Source organism: Odocoileus virginianus, chromosome 22 (assembly GCF_023699985.2).
Source record: "Odocoileus virginianus isolate 20LAN1187 ecotype Illinois chromosome 22, Ovbor_1.2, whole genome shotgun sequence".
Lineage (NCBI taxonomy): Eukaryota > Metazoa > Chordata > Mammalia > Artiodactyla > Cervidae > Odocoileus > Odocoileus virginianus.
The window spans coordinates 55,523,004-55,547,870 of record NC_069695.1 but is presented as its reverse complement, the minus strand read 5'-3'; the positions used below and the strand labels follow the sequence as shown (position 1 = coordinate 55,547,870).

The following is a 24,867-nucleotide window of genomic DNA, read 5'->3' as shown; positions in this document are numbered from 1 at the left end:
CCCATGGGCTGCAGCACACCAGGCTCCCCTGTCCTTCACTTCCTCCCAGAGTTTGCTCAAATTCATGTCCATTGAGTTGGTGATGCCATCCAACCATCTCATCCTCTGTCGTCCCCTCCTCCTCCTGCCCTCAGTCTTTCCCAGCATCAGGGTCTTTTCCAACAAGTTGGTTCTTCACATCAGGTGGCAAAGTATTGGAGCTTCAGCATCAGTCCTTCCAGTGAGTATTCAGGGGTGATTCCCATATTTCTCTTTATTTACTTTTCAAAATTGGTTTCCAGCACCTTGCAGTGGTGAGCATGTTTGTTTTACTTTATTCCGTGATTCACGTGACAGAAGTCCCATTGCCCCCTGTGGCCATCTGCCCGCCTCAGACCCTCTGCTGCTGGCTCTTGACTCTGGCACGGTGGTCCCCTGGACCATGGACCTTGCTATGACAAGATGCTCTGAGCTCGCTGTCCAGTTTTCTGCCCCGGACCTGGTCTGGACATGGCCTTGGAGGCCCCAGTCCGGGTCCCTGGGACGGCTGTTGGATCAGGGTTCTTCAGGGCCCCAGTGGGTGGGACAGGGAGGTTTCCAGGAGGCGGAGTGCCATTCTCAGCTTGCTTCCCTCTCTGCTTCTGGCGGGTGCCATCTTGAGGTCGTGCCAATAGTGAGGCTGCTAGTTGTTCTAATGGGGTCCTCAGGGTCACACATCCCTCCTGCCAGATGCCTGTGCCTTGCAGTCACCAAGGACAGCGAGTGCCTCCTGGTGAGTGGGTCACCAGCCGGGTACCTGAGTGAATTCAGCTGAGATTTGCCCCAGGTCTCAGCACTCTGGTGGAATGGTCTGGGAGGTAGAGGGGATGGGCTGACTGCTGAAAAGGACAGGGTTCCTTGTGAGCTGATGAAAGCCCTAGAGTTCCACAGTAGTAGTGATGGTAGGACTCTGGGAATGTACTAAACACGCTTGAAGCATAAATTTTTTAGGGTATGTAGTTACAGCTTAGTACAGTTGGAAGAAAATGTTGGGTGGGGAGAGTCGCATACCATCCTGAGAATGAAAGCTGAGCAACCCCCTTCCCGGGAGGATGCTTATCCACAGACTATTCTGCATTTTCAAGGGCTCCTTGGTGTCCTTGGACCTCAGGGTACGATCCTGCCTCAGTCCAGCCCACTGCCCAGTGCTGACCTAGGGTCTTCTGTTCCTGTGCTGCTGGACCACCGTGAACACACCTCCTTGTGGGCCCTGGGCCCCCTACATCTCCACTGCAGCGTTGCCCACCTCCACCCCCTCCCACATGTAGCCCCCACGTCGTCTCTCCAAGGCGCCCCCAGCAGTGAGTCTCAAACCGTGATAAGGACCAGAGTGCCTGGGGCATTTGTGGATCTGCCTCTTGTCTGTCAAGCACCGTCCTATCCTCTGGCCGCCACAGGGCTGACTGTCCTGTCTCAGCCCTGCTGAAACTTCGGCTTTGTCGTCTCTGGCTCCTGTCTCTGTGGCTGCTCGACAGGTGGGCCCCAAAACTTGGGGACAGGAAAGGACATTTCACCCAGACTCTGCAGTTTGGACCGTTTACTTTCTCACTGTCTCTTGCCTCTGCCTGTCCTCCCCGTGTCTTCCTCTGTTTCTGGATCGATCTCTCTCTTTGCCTCTCCCTCCCTCTCTCCCCCTCTCTGCTTCTCTCTTTACTCTTCACTCTTGTGTCTACGTGGTGCTGGCCATCGGCTGGACCTCACCTGGGCTCTGCTGTATCGCTCCCACCTGGGCTCCTCATGAGAACTGGGCTTCCTCACACCATGAAGTCACATTTCAACGGCAGTGTCTGGGAAGAACCCGGTGGACACTGCATCTTTTTAAAGAGATGGTCTTGGAAATCACACAGCATTGCTTCTGCCAACCTGCACCTCAGGCCCACCCACAGTCGAGGGGGCAGAGGCCCTCCTCCTAGTGGGGGGTGCAGGCTCTGAGGGCAGTGTGCTCTGGAAGCATTGCAGTCGTTTCTGAAGCTTGGTGCTGGTGTGTCTTCAGTACAGATCTGTGGGGCCACGTGATCACAAAACATTGCCAGCGTGTCTCAGTCAAAAATCCTCAGGTAGCTCGGCACCGTGCACAAGGATGTGACCTTCCCACCCAGCTTGCTGCTGGCCGCCCCGACCAGGGTGTGTGTCTTGCTGACCTCAAGCCCTGCACCTGGCCATGCCTGGTGGTTCTGCAGGGCAGGTGTGAAGCCCTGCTTGTCAGCTCAGTGGGATCAGGCCGGGAGAGAGAAGGGCAGCTTTGCATCCGAGCCCATAAGTGGCTGAGTGGAACACCCTGTCCTGTAGCCTCCCTGCCTTCCCTCTTTTGGTACTTTGATCTTTAGCGGAGGTGCCCATTAATGGTGAACTTGGTCTAAATCAAAGTTAGAAGCAAAAAGCTGGGAGAATCTGACCAACTCGGGACTCAGAACCCAGAAGGTCCAGAAGCGGGTGTTGGAAGGGAGGCGGTGTGAGGAGAGGAGACTGTGGTTCCTCTTGGTTTATGAACCACCCCCTCCATCACCCCAGCTCTTCCCCGAGCAGCGTCAGCTGTCCCTGGGTCTAGGCAGAAAGCCTGGTATTTGATTTTAGCTGATTACTTGAAAAATTTCTAGTTTGGGGTAGTTTCCATTGCCTAGTGCAGACCCATGACCTTTGATCCTGCCTTTGCTTCTGACCTTGGTGACTCTCCTCTTTAACTGACCTCCATCCCCAGCTCCAACTGCAGGTGGAAGCCCCCTGGAGGAGCTCTGGTGGTCTTCAGGGCCTCTGGTCAGTCTGTTGTTGTCCAGGGGTGCCTCAGTCTAGGGAGGTCTCAGGTGGGGTGGGGGCGGGTGGGAAGGCAAGGTGGCTGGCAGTGGAATCTCACGCTGGGTCCTTCCTGGGCCACGGCTGCGGGCAGCTGCCATCCCTGCTCCCTGACTTGATGTGACGTCCAAGGGCGGGCAGGTTCACATGCTGAACTAGCTGTCTGCTCACGGTGGGTGTTGTGTTGAGTGCCCTCAGAAAACAGCTTTGTTCTGAAGGGTCTGGACCCTGGGACAGCTGTCTTGCAGCCAGGGCTTATGTCCAGATGAGTTTCTGGGGGAAAGTGGAAGTAGGGTCTGCTGTATCTCGTCAGCACCTCTGACCTTAGAAATTAAGTGAGATTTGGTGATGTTTCATTTTTTCCCTCTGTTCCAGGGACTTATTTTGAAAGAGGACAGGTTTGGAGAAAAATGGTTCACAAAGTGGATTTCCTAATGCACAGAAACCAAAAGCTTGTCTTTCTGTTCCTTTTTTTTTAAAGAAATGCAACAAGGACTTACCAGTGTTAAAACCGGTCTGTTTTTGTCTCTTCTTCCTCTCTGTTTTCTCTCTCTTTCTCTTTTTAAATGTAGCTGCAGATAATAAAGATGGAGAAGTCAGAGTCCCCCCCAGGCGGTCCTTTCTGGGTATGTACACACTGCATGTCCTGCCGCGGAGCACCGGGTCTGTGTCCTGCTCTGCCCTGTCTGTCTCTGCTCCTCCCCCACCGGTGCCACAGCCTCTTCCTGCATGGGCGTCACCCAGCCAGCTAACCAGCACAGCCTGCTGCTTTCAAGCATGAAGTAACCACTAGAAACCTACCCATTTTCTGTGTGTGTTGAGGGGGGAGGGATGCGGAGAGTTAAAAAGAAAGACATATGATCTGAACACAAGTTTTGGAATTGTTTGTTAAGCTTATTCCAAAGTATTTTATTCTTTTTGATTCTATGGTAAATGGAATTGTTTTCTTAATTTTCACTTTGGATTGTTCATTGTTACTTTGTATAAATAAAATTGATTTTCACATATCGATCTTGGGTCCTACAGCTTTGCTGAACTCATTCATTCTAATAGATTTTTAGTGGATAGGTGAGGATTTTCTATATGCAAGATTATGTCATCCACAGATAGAGAGTTTTACTCCTTCTTCTCCAATCTGGAAACTTTTTATTTCTTTTCTTGACTAAGTACTGTGACCAGAAGTGGGAGAGTAGATGTGCTTGTCTGGTTCCTGGTCATAGTGAGAGAACATTTCCTTCTTGATATTGAGTATGGTGTTGGCTATGGATTTTACAGAGATGCCCTGTATTAGGTTAAGCAAGTGCCCTCTATTCTCAGTTTGTTTTCATTATGAAAAGATATTTGAGTTTGTCAAATGCTTTTTTGTGTCTGTTGAGGTGATCATGTGGTTTTTGTCATTTATTCTACTAATTATAGTACATTATGTTGATGGAGTTTTGTATGTTGAACCAACCTTGCATTCTTGGGATGAATCTCATCTTATCATGATGTATAATCCTTTTTATAAGTTACTAGATTTTGTTTGCTAGTGTTAGGTTGCTTAGGTTCCTTTTTTTTTTTTTCCCTTTGTCATATAACTGATTTTAGTATCACGACAGAACTGGTCTTATGAAATAAGTTGGAAATGGGAAGTGTTCCTTCCTCTTCTATTTTTTAAAAGAATTTGTGAAGAATTGCTATTAATTCTTTATTAATTAAAAATGTTTTAATTGAAATATATTTGACATGTAAATTAAAGGTACGTGTTGACACATTTATATACTGTGATATGATAGCCAAGTAGTGGTAATGAGTACCTCTATCACATTACGTAATTACCATTTTTTTTTCAATGGCTGGATGATCACTTTTAGTCTCCTAGCAAGTTTGATGGTTGTAACAATCACTTTTCATCTCCTGGCTAGTCTGATGGTTGGATGATCACTTTTAGTCTTCTGGCAAGTCTGATGGCTGGATGATCACTTTTAGTCACTTGGCAAGTTTGATGGTTGGATGATCACTTTTAGTCTCTTGGCAAGTCTGATGGTTACGACTGCACTCACTGCACTCACTGTACAGTGCGTCAGATCCAGGGGCTTGTTCAGCACTTGTTGCAGGTTTATCAGTTCTTTTGAGTGTTTGGTAGAATCAGACAGTGAAACCAATCTAGGCTTGTGCTTTTTGTGGAAAGTTTAAAAGAACTAATTCAGTCTTTTACTTGTAAATCTGTTCTTACTTTCTATTTCTTCCTGAGTTAGTTTCAAGAGAAATTCTTTCTTAGAATTTGTCCAATTAATCTGTTATTTGTTGGCATATATTGTTTTTATAATCTTTTTGATTTCAGTGGTAAGGATCTCTCTTTAATTCTTGACATTAGTAATTTGAGTCTCCTCTCTCTCCATCTTGTTTTGTTTCTTGCAGCTAAAGGTTTGTGCATTTAATTGATTTTTTTCAAAGAGCCAACTTTTGGTTTTGTTAATATTTCTCTATTGTTTTTCTAGTCCCTAGAAATTTCCACTTTATTTATTTATTTATTCCACTTTATTTCCACTTTAGTGTTTATTATCTCTTTCCTTCTGCTTGTTTTGGGTTTAGTTTCTTTTATTTATTTTTTTTTTTAGTTTGTTAAGCTACAAGTTTAATTTATAGATTTGAGATATTCCTTCTTTTTTTATTGACATATAGTTGATCTTCTTTTTTAATATAACTTTTATAGCCATAATTTCTTTGTAAGTAATGCATTCACTGCATCCTGTAAGTTTTGGTATGTTTTCGTTGGCCTTAAAATATTTTTAAATTTCCTTCAGGATTTCTTCTTTGACTCATTTATTACTTATGAGTGTGTTGTTTAATTTCCACATATTCATGAATCCCCCAAATTTCCTTCAGTTATTGATTTCTAGGGATTTCCCAGGTGGCACTAGTGTTAAAGAATACACCTGCCAGTGAAAGAGACCTAAGAGATGCCAGTTTGGTCGCTGGGTCGGGAAGATCCCCTGGAGAAGAGCGTGGCAACCCACTCCAGTATTCTTGCCTGGAGAATCCCATGGACAGAGGAGCCTGGCGGGCTATAGTTCATAGAGTCGCAAACAGCTGGATACCACTGAAATGACTTAGTCTGCATGCATAGCATACATGCATTGATTTCTAATTTAATTCCATTGTAGTTGGAGAAAATATTTTGTATCATTCCAGTCATTTTAAATTGAGGCTTGTTTGATGGCTTGGCCAATGGTTTCTCCTGGAGAACATTCCATGTGACTTGTGAATAATGTATATTCTGCTTGTCAGGTGGGGTAGGGGGCATCTGGTTAGGTTTTGTAGTGTTGGCAGCTCTCCTCTTTCCTTATTCCTCTGTCTAGTTGTTACGTCAGTTACTAAAAGTGTGTATTGAAATCTCCAACTACCCTATTTGTTTCTCTTTTCACTTCTGTCACTTTCTGCTTTTTATATTTTGGGGCACTGTTGTTAGTTGTGTATGTTTATAGTTTTATCTTACTGATAGATTGGCCCTTGTATCATTATAAAATTTTCCTTTATTTCTAGTGATCGTTTTGTTTTAAAGTCTGTTTTTTTCTGATAGTAGTGTAGCCACTGTAGATTTCCTGTGATTGCTGTTTATATGGCATATCTTTCTCCACTGCGCTTTTGGCTTATTTTTTATATCTTTGAATCTAAAGTATGTCTCCTGTAGAAAGCATATAGTGGATCTTTAAAAAAATTCATTCTGGCACTTCTGGCCTTTGATTAGATTGTTTACTTCACTCACATTTCATGTTACTATGTTTGGATTTACACTCACCATTTCACTTTCTGCTTTTTGTCCTCCCATCTACCCTAACCTCCACTTGTTCCTGCTTTATTACCTTCTTTGTATTAAACGAACACTTTTAGTGTAATATTTTAATTCCTTTCAGTTCAGTTCAGTCGCTCAGTCGTGTCCGACTCTTTGCGACCCCATGAATCGCAGCAAACCAGGCCTCCCTGTCCATCACCAACTCCCGGAGTCTACTCAAACTCATGTCCATCGAGTTGGCGATACCATCCAGCCATCTCATCCTCTGTCGTCCCCCTTCTCCTCCTGCCCCCAATCCCTCCCAGTATCAGGGTCTTTTCCAATGAGTCAACTCTTCACATGAGGTGGCCAAAGTATTGTAGTTTCAGTTTCAGCATCAGTCCTTCCAGTGAACACCCAGGATTGATTTCCTTTAGGGTAGACTGCTTGGATCTCCTTGCAGTCCAAGGGACTCTCAAGAGACTTCTTAGCCTTATATATGTATCTATATACACACATACATATGTATATATGATAGTATACTACATTGTATCACGTTATATTATGTTATTTGCTTGGCATTTGACTCAAACACCAAAGCTTATGATATGCATCTTACCAAAATCTACTTTAAATTTATACTAACTTGATTTTTTAATCAGTTAAAAGAGAAAAAGAGAAGAAATATGCACTTTTACTGCCTTTTACCTACATGATCACCAATACCTACACTTTTTGTTATTCTCAAGTGGATTATAATTACTGTGCAAGGTCTCTTTCTTTCAGAAAGAATAATTTATTTTTAGTATTCCCTATAAGATGGGTCTGCTAACAAGAAATTCTCCCAGATCTTTTTTTAATCTGGAAATGTCTTTGTTTTGCCCTTGTTTTAAAAAATGTTGACTAGAGTCCTGCTCCCTGAAAATAAAACCCTTTTTATGTTTAAAAAAAAAAAAAAGTTTTGCAGGAATTCCCTGGTAGTCCAGTGGTTAGGACTCTGCTCTCACTGCCTAGAGCCTGGAGCCTGAGTTCAGTCCTTAATCAAGGAACTAAGATCCCACAAGCTGTATGGCCAGCAAAAAAAAAAAAAAAGTTTTGCTGAATATAAGAATTTTGGTTGACAGGGTTTGTTTTTTTTTTTTTTTTGCTGCATTTCAAATGTGTTTTTCATTTTCTCTTGCTAATTTCTCTTTCAGCCATGCCATATGACGTAGGAGATCTTGGTTCCCTGATCAGGGATTGAACCTGAGCCCTCAGCAGTGAGAGTGTGGAGTCCTACTGGACTACATACCACTGGACTGCCAAGGAAGTCCTTCTCTTGCTGATTTCAAGAGTTTCTCCTTTGGCATTCAGCAGGTTGACTATGATATGTGAGGGTGTGGATCCCTTTGCATTTCTTTTTTGGAATTTGTTAAGCTGCTTGGGTGTGTAGACTGATATTTTCATCATATCTGGGAGTTTTCAGTCATCATGTCTTTGGCTGTCTTCCTCTCCTTTCTCCCCTCCTCTCCTCCCATGTACACGGCACATACTTGGGCACTGACTGCTGTCCCATGTGTCTCTGAGGCCTTGTCCAGTTTTCGGAATTCTGTTTTCTCATTCTGATTGCATGATCTTTATTGATCTGCCCTCAAGTTTGCTGATTCTTCTGCCATCTCAGCTCTGCTGTTGTGCACTGAGAGTGTGTCTTTTGACCTCAGTTTCTGGACTTTGCAATTCCAGAATTTTCATTTGGTTCTTTTTAGTATTTTCTGCCTCTTTATTGATATGCTTTATTTGATGAGACATTGTCAGTATACTTCCTTAAATTCTGCTTTACAAAACATTTATCTATTTGTGGCTGCACCGGTTCTTCGTTGCTGTGTGCGGGCTTCACACTGCGGTGGCTTGTCTAGTTTTGAAGCGCAGACTCAGTAGTTGTGGTACACGGGCTTAGTTGCCCAGCAGCATGTGGGATCTTCCCTGATCAGGGATGGAATCTGTGTCCTGTGCATTGGCAGGCCAGTTTTTATCCACTGAACCACCAGGGAAGCCTTTCCTTCTATTCTTTATGTGCAGTTTCCTTTAATTTTTTTAAAAATCAAACTTGTACTGACTGCTTTGAAGTCTTTTCTGCCAAGTCTAATGCTTCTTCTGTCTCTTAAAAAGTAATTTGTTTTTTTTTTCTTCTCTGTATGGGCCACTTACCATACTTTGTTGAAAACTGGCTATTTTAGGTAAAATACTGTAGCAACTCCAGTACCGACCCCACTGTGCTTGGGGACTTGTTTGCTTGTCTCTGTGTTTAGTGACCTGGCCTAAGGGTGCCACGAGCTGACCTTGACTCGCCTTTGTCCCCCTGTTAAGCTTCTGGCGGGGGGTGGGGGGTGGTCTGACACTCTGATCAGTAGGTGCTCGCTCTGTTGATTTTGACAACAGCCTCAGGCGCGTGGGGATCCACCTCGTCCTCGCTGCTGGGGCTCCTGGCCCTTGGGCTCGTGCCACTGTGTCCGCGGTCACTCGCGCGCGCGTTCCCGGGAGCGGCAGGGCGGGCCGGCCACACGGGGGCGCACGGGACACGCGGCCTGGATCGAGGGTCCCTTGCACGGAGCCAGGCGTCCGCAGTTAACTGGGTCTTGGCCTGATGGGCGGGGCGGGCGCGAGGATAGGGGGCGGCTGCTGCCGGGGGCGGCCGACCCCCTCCCCTCCCGGAGGCGGGAGGCTTGTGGGTCTAACCCACAGCCGGCCGGGCGGCAGCAACCAGGCCTCCGCATCCACCCTGCCACCGGCCCGGCCAGGCGCCTGGGTCAGAAGTCCGGCCCACGCTGACCCCAGACATCTCCCTTCTCTTTGCGATGTGACCTCACGATCTGAGAGCCTGAAGCTGTCCACTGAGACTGGCCAGGGGGTTGCGATTTTTAAAGGTCGGCTCCGCGGAGCTGCGCTTCCCTGCAGCAGAGCCCACGTAGGGGAGCTCTCCGGACCGTTCCTGGGGGCACCGGGGCCCAGGCCAGCCGCGCCCGTCCTCAGTGGACCCCGGGCTTGGGGCAGGTCACCGTCGCTGACCCGGGGTGCCCGCTCATTCACTGGTCCTGGTTTTCTCTGGCAAGGAAAGCGGCAGGCCGAGCGCAGCATCCCCATTTGGCCGGGTAGCTGGAGCCGCTACTGGAATCGCTCTGATTCAGGGCAGGAAGGGCGGCCACCGTCTCTCCAGGCCGCTGCTCGCTCTGGCATCATTGGTGGCCTGTCTATACCCTTTGAGACCAAATCTCTTACATAGTTGTTTGGAGTATAAAAATACAATATGATAGGAAATCAAGTCCTTCTTGCCACTAGGACGCAAGCTCCTGGTGCAGATCCTTCAGATAGCAAATGGCTTCTTAACTGGGAAGTGATTGGACTGAGCAGGGCAGGAATGGCTTTGTGGATCCAGGGAGCCTCAGACCTCCTGCCGGCCAGTTGGGGATTTCTCCATGTTTATGTAATTGGGAAGCTTCAGGGATGTGCTGGTCACCACCAGGCATCTTTAGCGGCAGCTCAGGGGCAGGTGAGCTGGGTGGATTGGAGGCCACGTGCTGATTGACTGGCACCGAGGCCTGGGACCTTCTTTCAGCTCTGAGTGCCTTGCCATCCAGACTTGCCTTTTGGGGCCACTGACTGGAAACCATATCCTGGGAGAAAGCACATCCCGCTTGAGCTGGGGGCTTGCCAGGGAAGTGAGGAGGGGAGGTGATTTCTGTTAACACCTCAGCTCTCGTGGGCATCCTCCTGGTGGCGTTCTGCCTGCGTCCCTGTTCTCTGAGCACCATCCACTCATGCACAGAGTGGGACCCAGTGGCCCAGGAGGAAGGTGTCACCTGAGTGGCTCTGTTTCAGGAGTAGGGTGCCAGCCCGCCCCTGTGCCTGGTCTAGATCAGTTTTTCTTGGAGGGAGTCCAGACCACTCTTCTTTATTAGCTTATTTTAAAAATTATTCATCAAAAAATCTTTGACATAGGAATCCATAATGAAGTATAAGAAATGCTTGATTCATCTGATATCAGATCAGCGATCTGTACATTTTATTAAGCATCTCCTGTGTTTCTTCTAATTTTTTCTGATGAAACTCTGCAAGTCTCACTTCATGCTTTCTGTATCTACCCAGTGTTATCCTCAACTGACATTTTTCTATGTGTAATTTCCTGCTTTTTTCTCCCTGCCTCTTGTTTTAACTCACCACAACACATCAGTTACAGTTAGTGGGTAGATGGGTCATTAAATGTATTTTAAATTGCCCAGGATTCAAATGACAGCACCTCAAACTTAAAAGTTTGAAAGAACTATTTTTATCTTCAGTATTAGAGAATATATTCTCTAAAATGAATATGTATGTCTGTATACAATTTGAAAGTGTACAGTGTATTGGTTTTTAGTACATTCACAGTGTTGTTCAGTGACCACCACCATCTCATTACAGAACATTTCCATCAGCCCAAAACAGACCCCACACCGCCCAGTTCCATTACACTGAGCCCTGGTAACCACTGATCTGCTCTCTGCCTCTGTTTTGCTTATTCTGGACACGTCATGTGAGGGAATAATACAGCTTTCTGTGTCTGAATTCTTTCATTGAGCATATATTTCCAAGATTCATCCAGATTGTAGCCTGTGTCAGTACTTCATTCTTTTTAAGGCTGAGTAATATTCCACTGTGTGGCTGGACCACATTTTGTTTATCCATGTGTCCAGTGATGCACATTTGGGTTGTTTCGGACAGTTGGGTTTTTTCTACCTTTTGGCTTGTTGTGAATAGTCCTGCTGTGAATAATCATGGTAAGTTTTCACATGAACAAGAAGGTTTTCAGTCCTTTGGGGCATTTACATAGGAATAGAGTTGCTGGGCTGTGTGGTAACTCCATGTTTCATCATTTGAGGAACTGCTGGACCACATTTTAAAATGGCTACACCATTTTACATTCCTATCAGCTGCGCATGAAGTTTCCAGTTTCTCCACATCCTCACCAAGACTTTCTATTGTCTTTTTCACTTTTGCCATCATAGTAACTGTGAAGTGATATCTCATTATGGTTTTGACTTGAGTTCCTTACAATTCGTGATGTTGAGCATCTTTTCATGTGCTTGTTGGACATTTGTGTAGCTTTAGAGAAATATTTGGGTCCTTATCATTTTTTAATTGGGTTGTTTGTCTTATTGTTGTAAATCATATATATTCAAAAGGAATGTTTATTTCTTCTCTTTTGGGAGTTGTAAATGGTGCTTATTTTCTAGATTATCATGCTTTAGTGTCTTGCACAGCCTTTCTTGGTCCTGTCCTCTCCAAGGGGACCGGGACATGTGTGTCTTCCCTGCAGCAGCCCTCATGCTTCCTCTCCTGGCCTCTGTGTACCGTCTGTGGTTGGACAGCTCAGGTCCTCAGGAGCCCTTGGGTTCAGCCCCCCAGGGTTGCCTGGTCCTTGGCCCATGCACTGAGGATGTGTTGAGAGCATGTCCCTTGGAGGTGTCCTTAGCTACCTGCAAGTCCAGGAGGCAGAGAGGTGGATGGGCTCCAGCAGTGTTCCCTCCTGGCTCTGTGACCTGGAAGAAGCCTGTCCGGAGGCAGCCAGGGGCTCTGTCGCGGGGTGTGGAGACCTTCAAGGATGCTGGTGGCACCTGCTGCCCTAGGCTGTGATGGGGCAGAGTTGGGATGCTGGCAGTTCCCTCGTGTGAGGACAAGGGGCCCATCCTTGCACCTGAGGGAGCCCGAGCGGCAGAGATGGTCAGGGAGACCCGGGAGGGCCTTAACCAGGAAGCCGGCCCCTTCCTTGTCCCAGATAACTGGCAGATAAAGCCACACCAGGTCTCATCCAGCCCACGTACAGCTCTTGAGACTCAGCCATGAGGGTGGGCTTCCCGAGACTGAGGGCCTGTCCCCCTGCCCTTGCTCCTCAGGCCCCTCTGAACTCCCTGTCCACTCAAGTAGCTCTGTTTCCTTTTAGCAGCTTTACTGAGGTCTGATCAGCATGCAATAAGTACATCAAAGTGTGAAACTCTAGTCAGTTTGGGCCTGTGTACAACCTTTGCCCAGACCAAGACAGTGAACATGCTGGTCATCCCCCAGTTTTCCTCTTTGTGACCCCCTGCCTACCCTAAACACTAATCTGCTTTCTGTCACCATTCATTTGCATTTACTAGAATTTGACACATTTACTGGAATTTTACCAGAATTTGGAACCATCCAGTACATACTGTTTTGTCTGGTTTCTTTCACTGAGCATAATTGTTTTGAAATTTGTCCACAGTGTAGAGTGTATCAACAGTTTGTTCCTTTTTATTGTTGAGTTATGTGGTTATATTACAAGTTTTCTGTTTATTAACGGGTTGATGGATATTTGGATCATTTCCAGTTTTTGATTGTTACAAATAAAACTGCTGTGAATGAACTCTCGTGTACAGGTCTTATATGAACATGTGCTTTCTTTTTTCTTGGGTATATACCTAGCAGTGGACTGGCTGGATCATATGGTAAGTGTATGTTTAATTTTTAAAGAAATTGTTGCACTGTCTTCCAAAGTGCTGTACCATTTTGCATTCCAACCAGCAGTGTGTGAATTCCAGTTGCTTTGCATCCTCATCAATACTTTGTATGGACCTTTTAAAAAAAATTTTTTTTCCATTCAGATAGGTCTGTGGTGGCATTTCATTGTTGTCTTACTTTGCATTTCACTAATGATGTCACATCTTTTCATGTGCTTGTTTGTCATCCTTATAATCTTCATTGGTGAAGTATCCAGGTTTTCTGTCCCTTTAAAAGTTGTTCTTATTGAGTTGTGAGTTTTTAATATTTTAGATACAGGTCCTGTCATCAGATACATGGTTTGCAGTATCTTCTCCCTGTCTGTGCTTTGTCTTTTCATTCTTTTAGTAATTTCTTCTGACAAGCAAAAGTTTTTAATTTTTTATGAAGCCCAGCTTATTAATTTCTTCTGCTGTTGATTGTGTTTTTGGTGTCAGATCTGAGGCATCTTTGTCAAACTCCAGGCCGCAAAGGTTTCTCCCTGTTTTTTTTCCCTGGTACTTTTAGGTTTCACATTTAGATTTGTGATCTAATTAACTGTAAGTTACTTTTTCTTTCTGATGTGAGGTGTGGATTCAACTTTACTGCTTTTGCGTATGGATGTCCAAAGACTGCCTTTTTCCTCCACTACATCACCTATGCATCTCTGTCAGAAGTCAGCTCTCTGTGTGTGGGTCTGTTTCTGGACTCTGTTCTGATGATTTATTTCTTGGTTCCTGTGCCAGCACCACACTGTCCTAATTACTGGCTTGGTACTGAGGTTGGGATCAGGTAGTGTTAGTCCTCCAGCTTTGTTCTCTGTTCTGTGTGCTTTGCATTTCCACGTGGATTCTAGGGTCAATTTGTCACTTTCTACATAAAGCATGCTAGGACTTTGGTTGGGGTTATCTTGAATCGATAATCTGGGAAGACTAGTCATCATTATGATTGTGCAGAGAGTGTTACCACAGCCACCCTGGGGCTGCTGTCCTTAGAAAGGCCTGCCTCCCCAGTGGGCCCCCGAGTGATGTCTGGGAACTTGGATTTTGGGAGACTTCCCGTTGTTCCCAGAATTGGCGAGAGGTGCTCTTTGTGCTTCAGTTGTCTGGACACCTGTTGTCTTTCTGGAAGTTTGGAATTTCAGTGTGTGTTAAGTGGAAGGTGTCATGTGACCAGCCCCCAGTAAAAACTCTGGGCACTGAGGCCTTGATGAGCTCCCCTGGTCTCTGTCTGTTTCTGGAGGATAAAGCTCATCCGAGGAGGAGAGGCTCCTGGAAGCCATAGCTGGAGTCCTCTGGGCGCTGCCCAGTTGCCTTTCCCTTCGTTGACTCAGCTGTGTGTCCTGTGGCCATGTGTCACAGCTGGGACTACGCCGGCATGCTGGGTGAGTCCCCCTGAAGATCACCAGACCCGCGGCTGGTCTTGGAGGCTTCGACACGACAGCATTGAGACTTCCAGCATAGGAGCTCCGTAGGCTCTCCTCTTACTTGTGTCTTCTTTGGTTTCCCTCAGCAGTGTTTTGTAGTTTTCAGTGTACCCATCTTGCACGTTGTCAGATTTGTCCCTAAGTATTTCGTATGTATATGGTATCGTGTAAGGTATTGCTTTTAAACTTCAGTTTCTGATTGTTCACTGCTACTATGTAGAAATGCAATTTACTTTTATAAGTTGCTCTGATAGCCTGCAATCTTGCTGAGCTCATTTGCTTGTTTTCGTGGGCTTTAATGGGTTCCCTATATATTTGATAAGAAGATCATGTCATCTGCGAATACGAATCGTTTTACTTCTTCCTCTCCCCCCTTTTCTTGCCTGATTGCTCTGGATAGTGCCTCCAATACAGTGTTGATTAGAAGTGATGAGAGTGAACTTGCTCGCTTTGGTCCTGATCTTAGTGGAAACACATATATCTGTTTAGACCCTGCCCACCTTAGTGTAATTGTTGTTAAATGGTTAACTTTACATGTGCTAAAACCCACTGCTACATTGTCCTTCTTTGTTTAAATAGTCCCTGTGTGTGTGTATGTGTGCTAGTCGCTCAGTCATGTTTGACTCTTTGCAACCCCTTCGACTGTAGCCCACCAGTCTCCTCTGTCCATGGGATTTCCCAGGCCAGAATACTGGAGTGGGTTGCCATTACCTTCTCCAGGGGATCTTCTCAACACAGGGATAAAACCCAGGTCTCCTGCATTGCAGGAGGATTCTTTACCATCTGAGCCACCAGGGGAGCCTTATCTGTTAATAAGATTTAAATGATAAGAAAAAAATCATATATATTCACCCACTTAGTTACCATTTTCTATGATCATTGTTGATCAGATGTCAGACATTGTGAATTTTAGTTTGCTGAATGGTGGATGTTTTTGTGGGCTTTAGACATTCTTGAGGTTAATTCTGGGAAATGCAGCTGGTCATCTGTGGGGCTGTTGGTTTCCTTGATCTCATCACACTTTGCCTTCCTCTTTTGTCTTGGATATGTGTTAGATATTGTTAAAATGCATGTGAAGATTCTTTCTCCTTCCTCTCATGTTTCGATGATGTATCCTCTTGGAAGGGGCCAGCCGCTCCCAGGTGCTAGTATTTTTCCCTGGAACGTCAGAAACAGTGGTCCGTGGAGCTCCTGAAAGAGACGTTTCTCTGCCTGAGATACAGCAGGGACAGGCTTCGGGAAGTGGGAGTTGATTGTGACTTGTCCTCTTTCCCCCTGACCAGCTCTGATCCCGCCTCGTCATGCCCTTTCCTGTCCTCAGGGAGGACACCCCTGCACCCCTAGAGAGGGCACTCAGCGGTCACCAAGTGGTGCTGGCCTTGGAGGCACAAACCAGCCTCCTGGATCTTGTTCTTTGAGTGCTGTTTGTCAAACAAGCATTGAATTGGGCAGGTTTACTCCTTTATTGGAATTCATGCTTATTGATGATGATGTCTCATTATAATCATTAGGACCCTTTGAGAAAACACCCTTAAGTTATTCATTCAAACCATGTCTATTTGGTCCCGTGGCTCCTAACCGTAGAACTGTAGGCAGTTGCATAACTGTTTCTAGGCCCCCCCACCCCTACTCAGAGGCGGAGCCTGGTGATGCTGTGGGACCACACCCAGTGTCCCCTCCTGGTCCCGCCTGCCTCCCCCTGCCCCGCTCGCCCTCTTACCTGGGCTGCCAGCTGGTTCCTGGGTGTGGTCCTCCGGTGGGCCTGGGCTTCAGCTGCAGAAGGCGAATTCTGGTTCTGCGTTGGAGTCGGGTTTACTGCTGGGGTGGGTCGTCCCAGCAGTCCTGGTGGTTGCGATGATCACACTGTCATCACAGCTGCAGCAGTGAGTGCTCAGGTGGCGGGACTGCTGGGCAATAATCTGAGAGCGGTGATGCCTGAGTTCCGTCTGGAGTGTGGAGTCTGACCCACATGGTTGAAGGTCTATAAACCCGAACAGCAGGAATTAGGCTCATTACTGCAGCTCAGCACACAATTAGCCACCGTAAAAAGATCCATGTTCTTGTCGCGTAGGTTCTTGCATTGTGTGTGCCTGTTTGCTCATGTCTGACTCTTTGCCACCCCATGGACTGTAGCCCACCAGGCTCCTCTGTCCGTGGGACTCTCCAGGCAAGAATACTAGAGTGGGTTGCCATGCCTTTCTCCAGGGGATCTTCCTAACCCAGGAGTTGAACCTGAGTCTCCTGCATTGTAGGCAGCTCCTTTACCACTGAGCCACCAGGGTTGCCACTCTTGAAGTGAATTATTTGGTTCTAACCCTTCGGAAGAGGCAGGTCCCTGAGCAGTGAGTCCTGGGAGCTGGCACATGCAGGGCAATCTGCCAGCATGAGGTTCCTCCTGCGTGACCCCATGCCTGCTCAGGGCCCTCGAGGGTGCCAGGCTGATGGGAGGCGGCTACTCCGTCTGTTGTGCTGGGGGCAGAAAGTGGGTGAAGGCTCATCTGACTATGTGTTTCAAAAGGAATTCTTTAAATTTATCTGAGTCTTTGTTTTTTGTCACAAATGAGTTTAGTTACATAAAATGCAATTTTGTATTTTCTTTGTGTAAACATAGATCTTTATGCAGATTTGGCAAATGGCAACCATGTAACCGAGCTCTTTGGCAGGTGGCGGCCAGGCTCTGGGAACCTCACACTCCCAGGGACGCCCTCTCCCCCATCTTAACCCCACTGTTTGGTTTTCGTGTTCCCCTGCATGTCTGTCACATGCATTCAGAGAGGGGTCCTGTCCTCAGTGTTCACTGAGGGAGGGGCTCGACAGGGTGCCGGTGCCACTGAGCACCTACGGGGTGACCTCTGCCCTTCGCTGTGCTCCGTTTCTGGCATTTGTATGGATGAATTTTTTTGGCTAAAACAGCTTTGCTGAACCTGCCTGTGACACGGTGGGATGGGGACCAGCAGACTGGAGACAGTGACAGCCTGAAGGGAATAAGATGGGGGAGGTGGTCATGTGGACCCCGCAGCCTGCCGGAGCCAGGGTGAACCCCGGAGCCCTCCCTGGGGGCGGGCGGACATGTGTGATGCCAGGCTTTTCTCTGGGCACCATTCTCCCGTCCAGGCTTGTGCCGACGTCCTGCAGCCCTAGGACTGGGGGACAGATATTTTTTCAAGTACCTGAATATGCTAAGTCACGTCCTCCTCACATTGACCTCAACCTTCTCACCCGCATCCTCCTCATGTTGACCTCGCCCTCCTCACCCGCATCCTGCTCACGCTGACCTTGCCCTCCTCACCCGTGTCCTCTAACCACTGACCTCGCCCTCCTCACTCGCGTCCTCCTCACGCTGACCTCAGCCTCCTGACTCGCGTCCTCCTCACGCTGACCTCACCCTCCTCGATTGTGTCCTCCTACCGCTGAACTCGCCCTCCTCAATCACGCCCTCCTCACGCTGACCTCGCCCTCTTCATACTTGTCCTCTTCACGCTGACCTCGCCCTCCTCGTTCACGTCCTCCTCACTTGCGTCCTCCTCACGCTGACCTCGGCCTCCTCTTTCACGTCTTCCTCACTCACATCCTCCTCATGCTGACCTCGGCCTTCTCACTCACATCCTCCTCACGCTGACCTCGCCCTCCTCACTCGCGTCCTCTTCACTCGCGTCCTCCTCACGCTGACCTCACCCTCCTCTTTCACGTCTTCCTCACCTGTGTCCTCCTCACACTGACCTCGCTGTCCTCGCTCTCATCCTCCTCACACTGACCTTGCCCTCCTTACTCGCATTCTCCTCACTCGTGTCCTCCTCATGCTGACCTCGCCCTCCTCTTTCATGTCCTCCTCACTCACGTCCTCCTCACACTGACCTCATCCTCCTCCCTCACGTCCTCCTCACACTGACCTCGCCCTCCTCGCTTGCGTCCTCCTTACTCTGACCTCTCCCTCCTTGACCGCATCCTCCCCACACTGGCCTCGCCCTCGACCCCACCCCCAGTTCATGTCTCTCTCTTTTGCCCTAGACTTCGACCCGCACTACTTCTGGCACTGGAGCAGCTTTGCGGACTATGTGCAGTGTGTCCTGGCCTTCACTGGCGTGGCGGGCTACATCACCTACCTGTCCATTGACTCGGCCCTTTTTGTGGAGACCCTGGGCTTCCTGGCCGTGCTGACCGAGGCCATGCTGGGTGTGCCGCAGCTCTACCGCAACCACCGCCACCAGTCCACGGAGGGCATGAGGTAGGGGCAGAAATCAGATGTACAGGTATGGCTGCTTGGTGGTCACTTCTACTAGGAAAACTGCCAGTTCACGGGCAGTTTCGGTTTGCTCATTGGTCTCCTGTCCTCTCCTCACCTCAAGCAGGTGAGTTTGTGTGCAGCAGGTGAGGGGAGGCCAAGAGCCTCCTGTGAAGCAGCTCACCGCGAGCCATGGATGGGGTGGGGGTCCACAGATGTCTCCAGAAGGCAGAAGGTTCAAGCCTTTTAATGCAGAGACGACACAGCAGCTCCTTCTGCTTGACACCACCAGGAACAGGTCCAGGCACTTCCCGATGGAGCAAAAACAGTTTATTTGCAATAACATCAGGAAGTGTAAAGTGCTTAGGAATTAACTTAACCAAGGAGGAGAAAGACCCATACAGTGAAAACTGCAGAAACACACCATGGAATATTACTCAGCCATTAAAAGAATTCATTTGAATCAGTTCTAATGAGATGGATGAAACTGGAGCCCATTATACAGAGCGAAGTAAGCCAGAAAGATAAAGACCATTACAGTATACTAACACATATATATGGAATTTAGAAAGATGGTAACGATAACCCTATATGCAAAACAGAAAAAGAGACTCAGATGTATAGAACAGACTTGTGGACTCTGGGAGAAGGCGAGGGTGAGATGTTTCAAGAGGACAGCATCGAAACATGTATATTATCTAGGGTGAAACAGATCACCAGCCCAGGTTGGGTGCATGAGACAAGTGCTTGGGCCTGGTGCACTGGGAAGACCCAGAGGGATCAGGTGGAGAGGGAGGTGGGAGGGGGGACCGGGATGGGGAATACATGTAAATTCATGGCTAATTCATTTCAATGTATGACAAAAACCACTGTAATGATGTAAAGTAATTAGCCTCCAACTAATAAAAATAAATGGAAAAAAAAAAAGAAAAGAAAACTGCAGAGACACTGCCTCTCACGCATTCAAATGGGGACCGTCAGAAGAACAGCAAGAGTTGGTGAGGATGTGCAAAAATTGGAATTCTTGTGTTCTGTTAGTGGAAAGCAAAATGGTGCAGCTTCTGTGGAAAACAGTGTGGCATTTCCTCAAAATATTAAAAATGGAGCTACTGCGTGCTAAGTTGTTTCAGTCATGTCTGACTCTTTGTGACCCCATGGACAGTAGCCCACCAGGCTCCTCTGTCCATGGGATTCTCAAGGCAAGAATACTGGAGTGGGTTGCCATGCCCTCCTCCAGAGGATCTTCCCAACCCAGGAACTGAACTGGAGTTTCTTATGTCTCGTGCATGTGACCCAGCAATTCTGCTTCTGGGTGTATAACCAAGAGAATTGAAGGCATGGTCTTGAACAGATATTGTAAGCCCATGTTCGTAACATAGCAACAACCTAAGTGTCCATCAATGGTTGCATGGATAAGCAAAACGTGGTCCGTCCATACAGTGGAAAATGAATCAGTCTTAACAGGAAGGAAATTCTGACATGGGTTCCAGTAGGGAAATTTGAGGACACGATGCTCAGTGGAATAAGCCAATCACAAAGGACAAATACTATGTGACTGCACTTATATGAGCTTGGAGTCGTCAAATTCATAGAAGGTACCATGGTGGTTGCCAGGGGCTGGAGGAGGTGAGAAGGGGGAGTTATTATTTAGTGGTTATTTATCTATAGTGCTTTTGAGTGTGTCTCTCTGTACAGATTTTTTAGTGACTTGTCTAAGTAATATGCGTATAGAACTTATCACATAATTGTGTCATCATTTTACCACTTTGGATGCAGGGTAGAAACTTTACCTCCCTTGATGATGTATTTAATACATTATATATTATATACATAAAATGTTCCCCTCCACTTATAATTTTCTTAAATATTTTCTCTATTTGTATTTAGAACATCAGATAATGTTATAATTTTTGCTTCAATCAGCATAATGCACAAAATTGAAGAGGAATATTGTATTGTATTTACTTTTATTTTTGCTTATGATATTCTGTCTTCCTTCCTACTCCAATATTCCTTTTCTTGTTTTTTTCTCCCTTGTTCTGAGAAATTTCTGAAGCCAGCCTTTAAGTGAATCAGGTGATGGCAGGCTTTTTAAAAACACTTTCCCCTCACCTGAGAATGTCTTGATACCCTTTCATCTGAAGGATGTTTCTGCTGATGTAGAATCTGGTTTGATAGTTCTTTTCTTTTAGACCTTGAAAAATGTGCCGTTTCCTTCTGGTCTCCATGGCTTCTGATGAGAAAGCCATTGTCATTTTATTGTTTTCCCTTATTGTTGTTTAGTCACTAAGTCAGGTCCAACTCTGTGACCCCATGAACTGCAGCATGCCAGTCTTCCCTGCCCTTCATTGTCTCCTGGACTTTGCTCAAAGTCATGTCCATCGAGCCAGTGATGCCATCCAACCATTTCATCCTCTGTCGTCCCCTTCTCCTCCTGCCTTCAATCTTTCCCAGCATCAGGGTCTTTTCCAGTGAGTTAGCTCTTCACATCAGGTGTCTAAAGTATTGGAACTTCAGCTTCAGCATCAGTCCTTTAAGTGAATATTCAGGGTTGATTTCCTTTAGGATTGACTGGTTGGATTTCCTTGCAGTCCAAGGGACTCTCAAGAGTCTTCTCCAACACCACAGTTCTAAAGCATCGATTCTTTGACACTCAGTCTTCTGTATTGTCCACCTCTCACATCTGTACATGACTACTGGAAAACCACAGCTTAACCATGTTTCAACTTGCCAGTTCATCCGCTTGACTGATGACCTTGAGGATATGGACTGCATCCCATTCATTTCTTTCCCCAACATCTGACACAGTGTTTGGAAAATTACAGCAGTTCAGTAAATATTTATTGAATGAACTAATGAAGGACTGAAATAGTTGATTCTCTGTCACTTTCGGGAAATAGGAGAACCCTTGGGGATGCATTTATGAACATGGAAAATTTACCACTGTGGGTACCTAGCCAATTGGGCTAATTCTTGGAGAATTTGTGCACAGTGGCGAAAGTTGCAAAAGGCCCCGGTGGGTACCACGTCCCTGGTGGGGCTGCAGTGACTCATCCAGCTAAGGTGATGTTGGAAAGATGCCTGGCTGGACCGTGGAGGTTGGGGCTACTCTGCAGAAGTGCAGCCATGGGTGTGGCCATCCCACTTCTGGCTGGGGTGGGGGGTGACCACGGGAGTGACAGGATGAGCATAAGTTCCTGGCACTTGAAGGGGAGCCTGGAGAGCTGTGTGGGGACGAGCAGTGCTGTCTGAGGAGGTCTTGACTTTAGGACGTGAGGGATGCATGTGGTCTTGTGCTCTGCGACCACAAGCCCCTCTCCCCTGGTGCCTCCTCACCTGACTCCACCTACCCACCTCCTCAGGGTGCTGGTGTGAGGGGGTTGGGGTGCTGATGTGAGGGGTCAGGGTGCTGGTGTGAGGGGGTTGGAGTGTGAGGTGTGAGGGGTCGGGATGGTGGTCTGAGGGGGTCAGGGTGGGGGTGTGAGGGGTCGGGGTGCTGGTGTGAGGGGTCAGGGTGCTGATGTGAGGGGTTGGGGTGCTTGGGTGAGGGGGTCGGGGTGTGGGGTGTGAGGGGTCGGGGTGCTGGTGTGAGGGGTTGGGTTGGGGTGTGGGGTGTGAGGGGTCAGAATGCTGGTGTGATGGGTCAGGGTGCTGGGGTATGAGGGGCGGGGTGCTGGGGTGTGAGGGGTCAGGGTGCTGGTGTGAGGTGGTTGGGTTGCTGGGGTGTGAGGGGTTGGGGTGTGGGCTGTGAGAGGTCAGGGTGCTGGGGCAAGGGGTCGGTGTGAGGGGTCTGAGGGGTCAGGGTGCTGCAGTGAGGGGTCGGTGTGAGGGGTGTGGGGTCGGGCTGTGGGTGTGAGGGGTCGGGGTGTGGGCTGTGGGGGGTTGGTGCTGGGGCAAGGGGTCGGTGTGAGGGGTGTGAGGGGTCAGGGTGCGGGTGTGAGGGGTCGCGGTACTGGTGTGAGGGGTCAGTGTGCGGGTGTGAGGAGTCAGGGTGTGGGATATGAGGGGTCAGGGTGCTGGTGTGAGGGGTTGGGGTGCTGGTGTGAGGGGTTGGTGTGCGGGTGTGAGGGGTTGGGGTGCTGGCGTGAGGGCGACGTCGGGGTGCGGGTGTGAGGACACAGAGGCAGAGGCATTTCCCTGGGGCGGCAGGCAGCGGGGTGTGAGAAGGCCCGGAGGTGCCGCAGCCCCAGCCTTGCGTGGGGTAGAGACCCGGCCGTCAGCCGGCGGGTCCTGAGCGGGCCCCGAGCCCGCGGAGGAGGCTGGTGTCTGCCCCAGACATGCGTCGCTGCTCCAGTTGGCTCCGCCTGCAGGGTCCTCTCCAGACCGCGCTCGTCCTCGTTAAGGAGACTGACTTGATGACAAGCAGCTGCTGGCCCGAAAGCGGGCTCTGGGGGCGGCGTGATGAGGATGGATGGTGCTGCAAGCCCAGGACGGTCAGACTCCGGGGGGTCTGCAGGGCCGGTCCTGGGGCCATCCTGCACTGCTGCCCATGCCCCCTGCCAACTGATGGTGCAGGTGATGCGGGGCTCTGCCAGTGACTGGCAGCAACGGGGCCCCGGGCTCAGGGCAGGGGTGTGCTCCTTGTTCCTGGGCATCGAGCTGGGGTCCATGCGGGGTGACCTTGCTCTATGTGCTTTTAAAGGCCCAGCACCTGGGGACAGAGGAGCCTGGTGGGCTACAGTCCATGGGGTCACAAGAGAGTCAGAAATGACAACCGAACAACTCTCTTTCTTAGTGAGTGAGCAGGCTGAGTGCTTGGAGAGAAAATGCAGGCGTGGAGCCTCGTGCAGTTTTGTTTTCTGTAAAATTAGTTCTTCACAGAAGTCTCTGTGAGAGAACCTCTAAGATGAAGGGATGTTCATGTGACAGTGGATCAAGTCTGAATCTGCTGTGTTAAACAGACCGCCCCAGCATCTGCTTCTCTCAGCCCAGCTCACAGGCACCGGGGCTCTGTGTGTTCTCTCGGGGGTCTTCCCTCGGCCCCAACCCGGTCTCTGCTCTGTCCCTGACAAAGCTGTCACACTGTCCCCAGGGCAGGGGCCTTCTTTCCTTGCTCAGTGCAGTATCCCCAGCACCCAGAACGGCTTGGCTGTCAAAGGTCAGTGAGTCTGACTCCATGATCCTGAGAAGGAGACTCCAGGTATCCCTGTGCAGCTGAGGCTGGTCTGACCTGTGCCCCCAGGGCCAGCGCCCTGTGCCTGTGGGTTCAGGGAGCCTGAGCCATGGTGGCCGGGGTTCCCTGAGTGTCCAGCCGGACACTTTGCAGCAGGACTCCTGGCGGGCAGATGGCTGGCTCCCAGGTGGAAGCTAGGAGGGTGGGGTCATGAGGGAAGCGCCTCTCACCTGTCCACACCCCAGCCTGGAGGAGAGAAAGCGGCATGCTGGGTGTGCATGTGGTGCCGGTTCAGCCTGAAACCAGAACCTACCCCAGCCCACAACACCCTGGCCGGTTGACAGCCCCACTGGCGAGGACACAGGAGCCCCCTGAGGTTGGCTCCTCCCGTCCAGAACTCAGGACCAGAGCCCTCCCACCCTCTCCAGTGTCCACGCCTGGACTCAGGACTTGGGCTCAGGGCTGCCCTGCCCCCATCCCCACTGCCCAGCAGCTGCACCACATGGACTGACTTGAGCATCCTCAGGTGTCTCCCAGGGAGGTTTCTGTTTCACCCCCAAGATGGAGCAGCCCTGGACCTGCTGGGACTCGGGACTCTCGAAGCCCTGCAGTCAAGGCCAGCTCTGATCTGCTGTGGGGCTCTCAGCCTCAGACCATCAGGAGGTGCAAGAGGGGAGGGGCTGTGAGGTCCTGCTCAAAGTCCAGCTTCACTTGTCTCCCAGGGGACCTGCCCAGAGGGTGTGCACCCATGCACACAGGTGTGCACCCACACTCATGCACACAGACACATGCACACATTCACACATGTGCACACACATATTCATACACACACACTCACATGCATGCTTTTGCTGCTTCTACCTTGGAGGAAATGCAGGAGGTACTTTCGAATGATTTCCCTTTACAGAATGTTAAGAGATAGTTGGAATGGTGCTTCTGAACCAGTAATAGAAAGTGACGAAGCTTTGAAATGAGGTCTCTAATGAGCGCTGCAGCCCTGAAAGGCAGCTTGTGAGCCAAGTTCCTTCCTCTTT

The 24,867-nt window shown here is 48.6% G+C and overlaps 1 protein-coding gene across 5 annotated transcripts in view; it reads left to right on the top strand.

Moving 5' to 3' along the window:
* The window catches only part of SLC66A2 (solute carrier family 66 member 2), a 41,779-nt gene that overhangs the window by 9,397 nt on the left and 7,515 nt on the right, over positions 1-24,867 (top strand). Inside the window, exons 5-8 of one of the 5 annotated variants that reach the window (XR_011482790.1) lie at positions 135-220; positions 3,381-3,434; positions 13,022-13,041; positions 18,507-18,723. Coding sequence is in view for 3 of the 5 variants with exons in the window: in XM_070453016.1 (XP_070309117.1) it covers positions 135-220; positions 3,381-3,434; positions 18,507-18,723 (357 nt within the window). In the remaining 2 variants the exon portion in view is untranslated. Of the gene's footprint in view, positions 1-134; positions 221-3,380; positions 3,435-13,018; positions 13,042-18,506; positions 18,724-24,867 lie in introns of all 5 variants that reach the window. The other 4 variants (XR_011482789.1, XM_070453016.1, XM_020875611.2 and 1 more) reach the window with 4 other exon arrangements.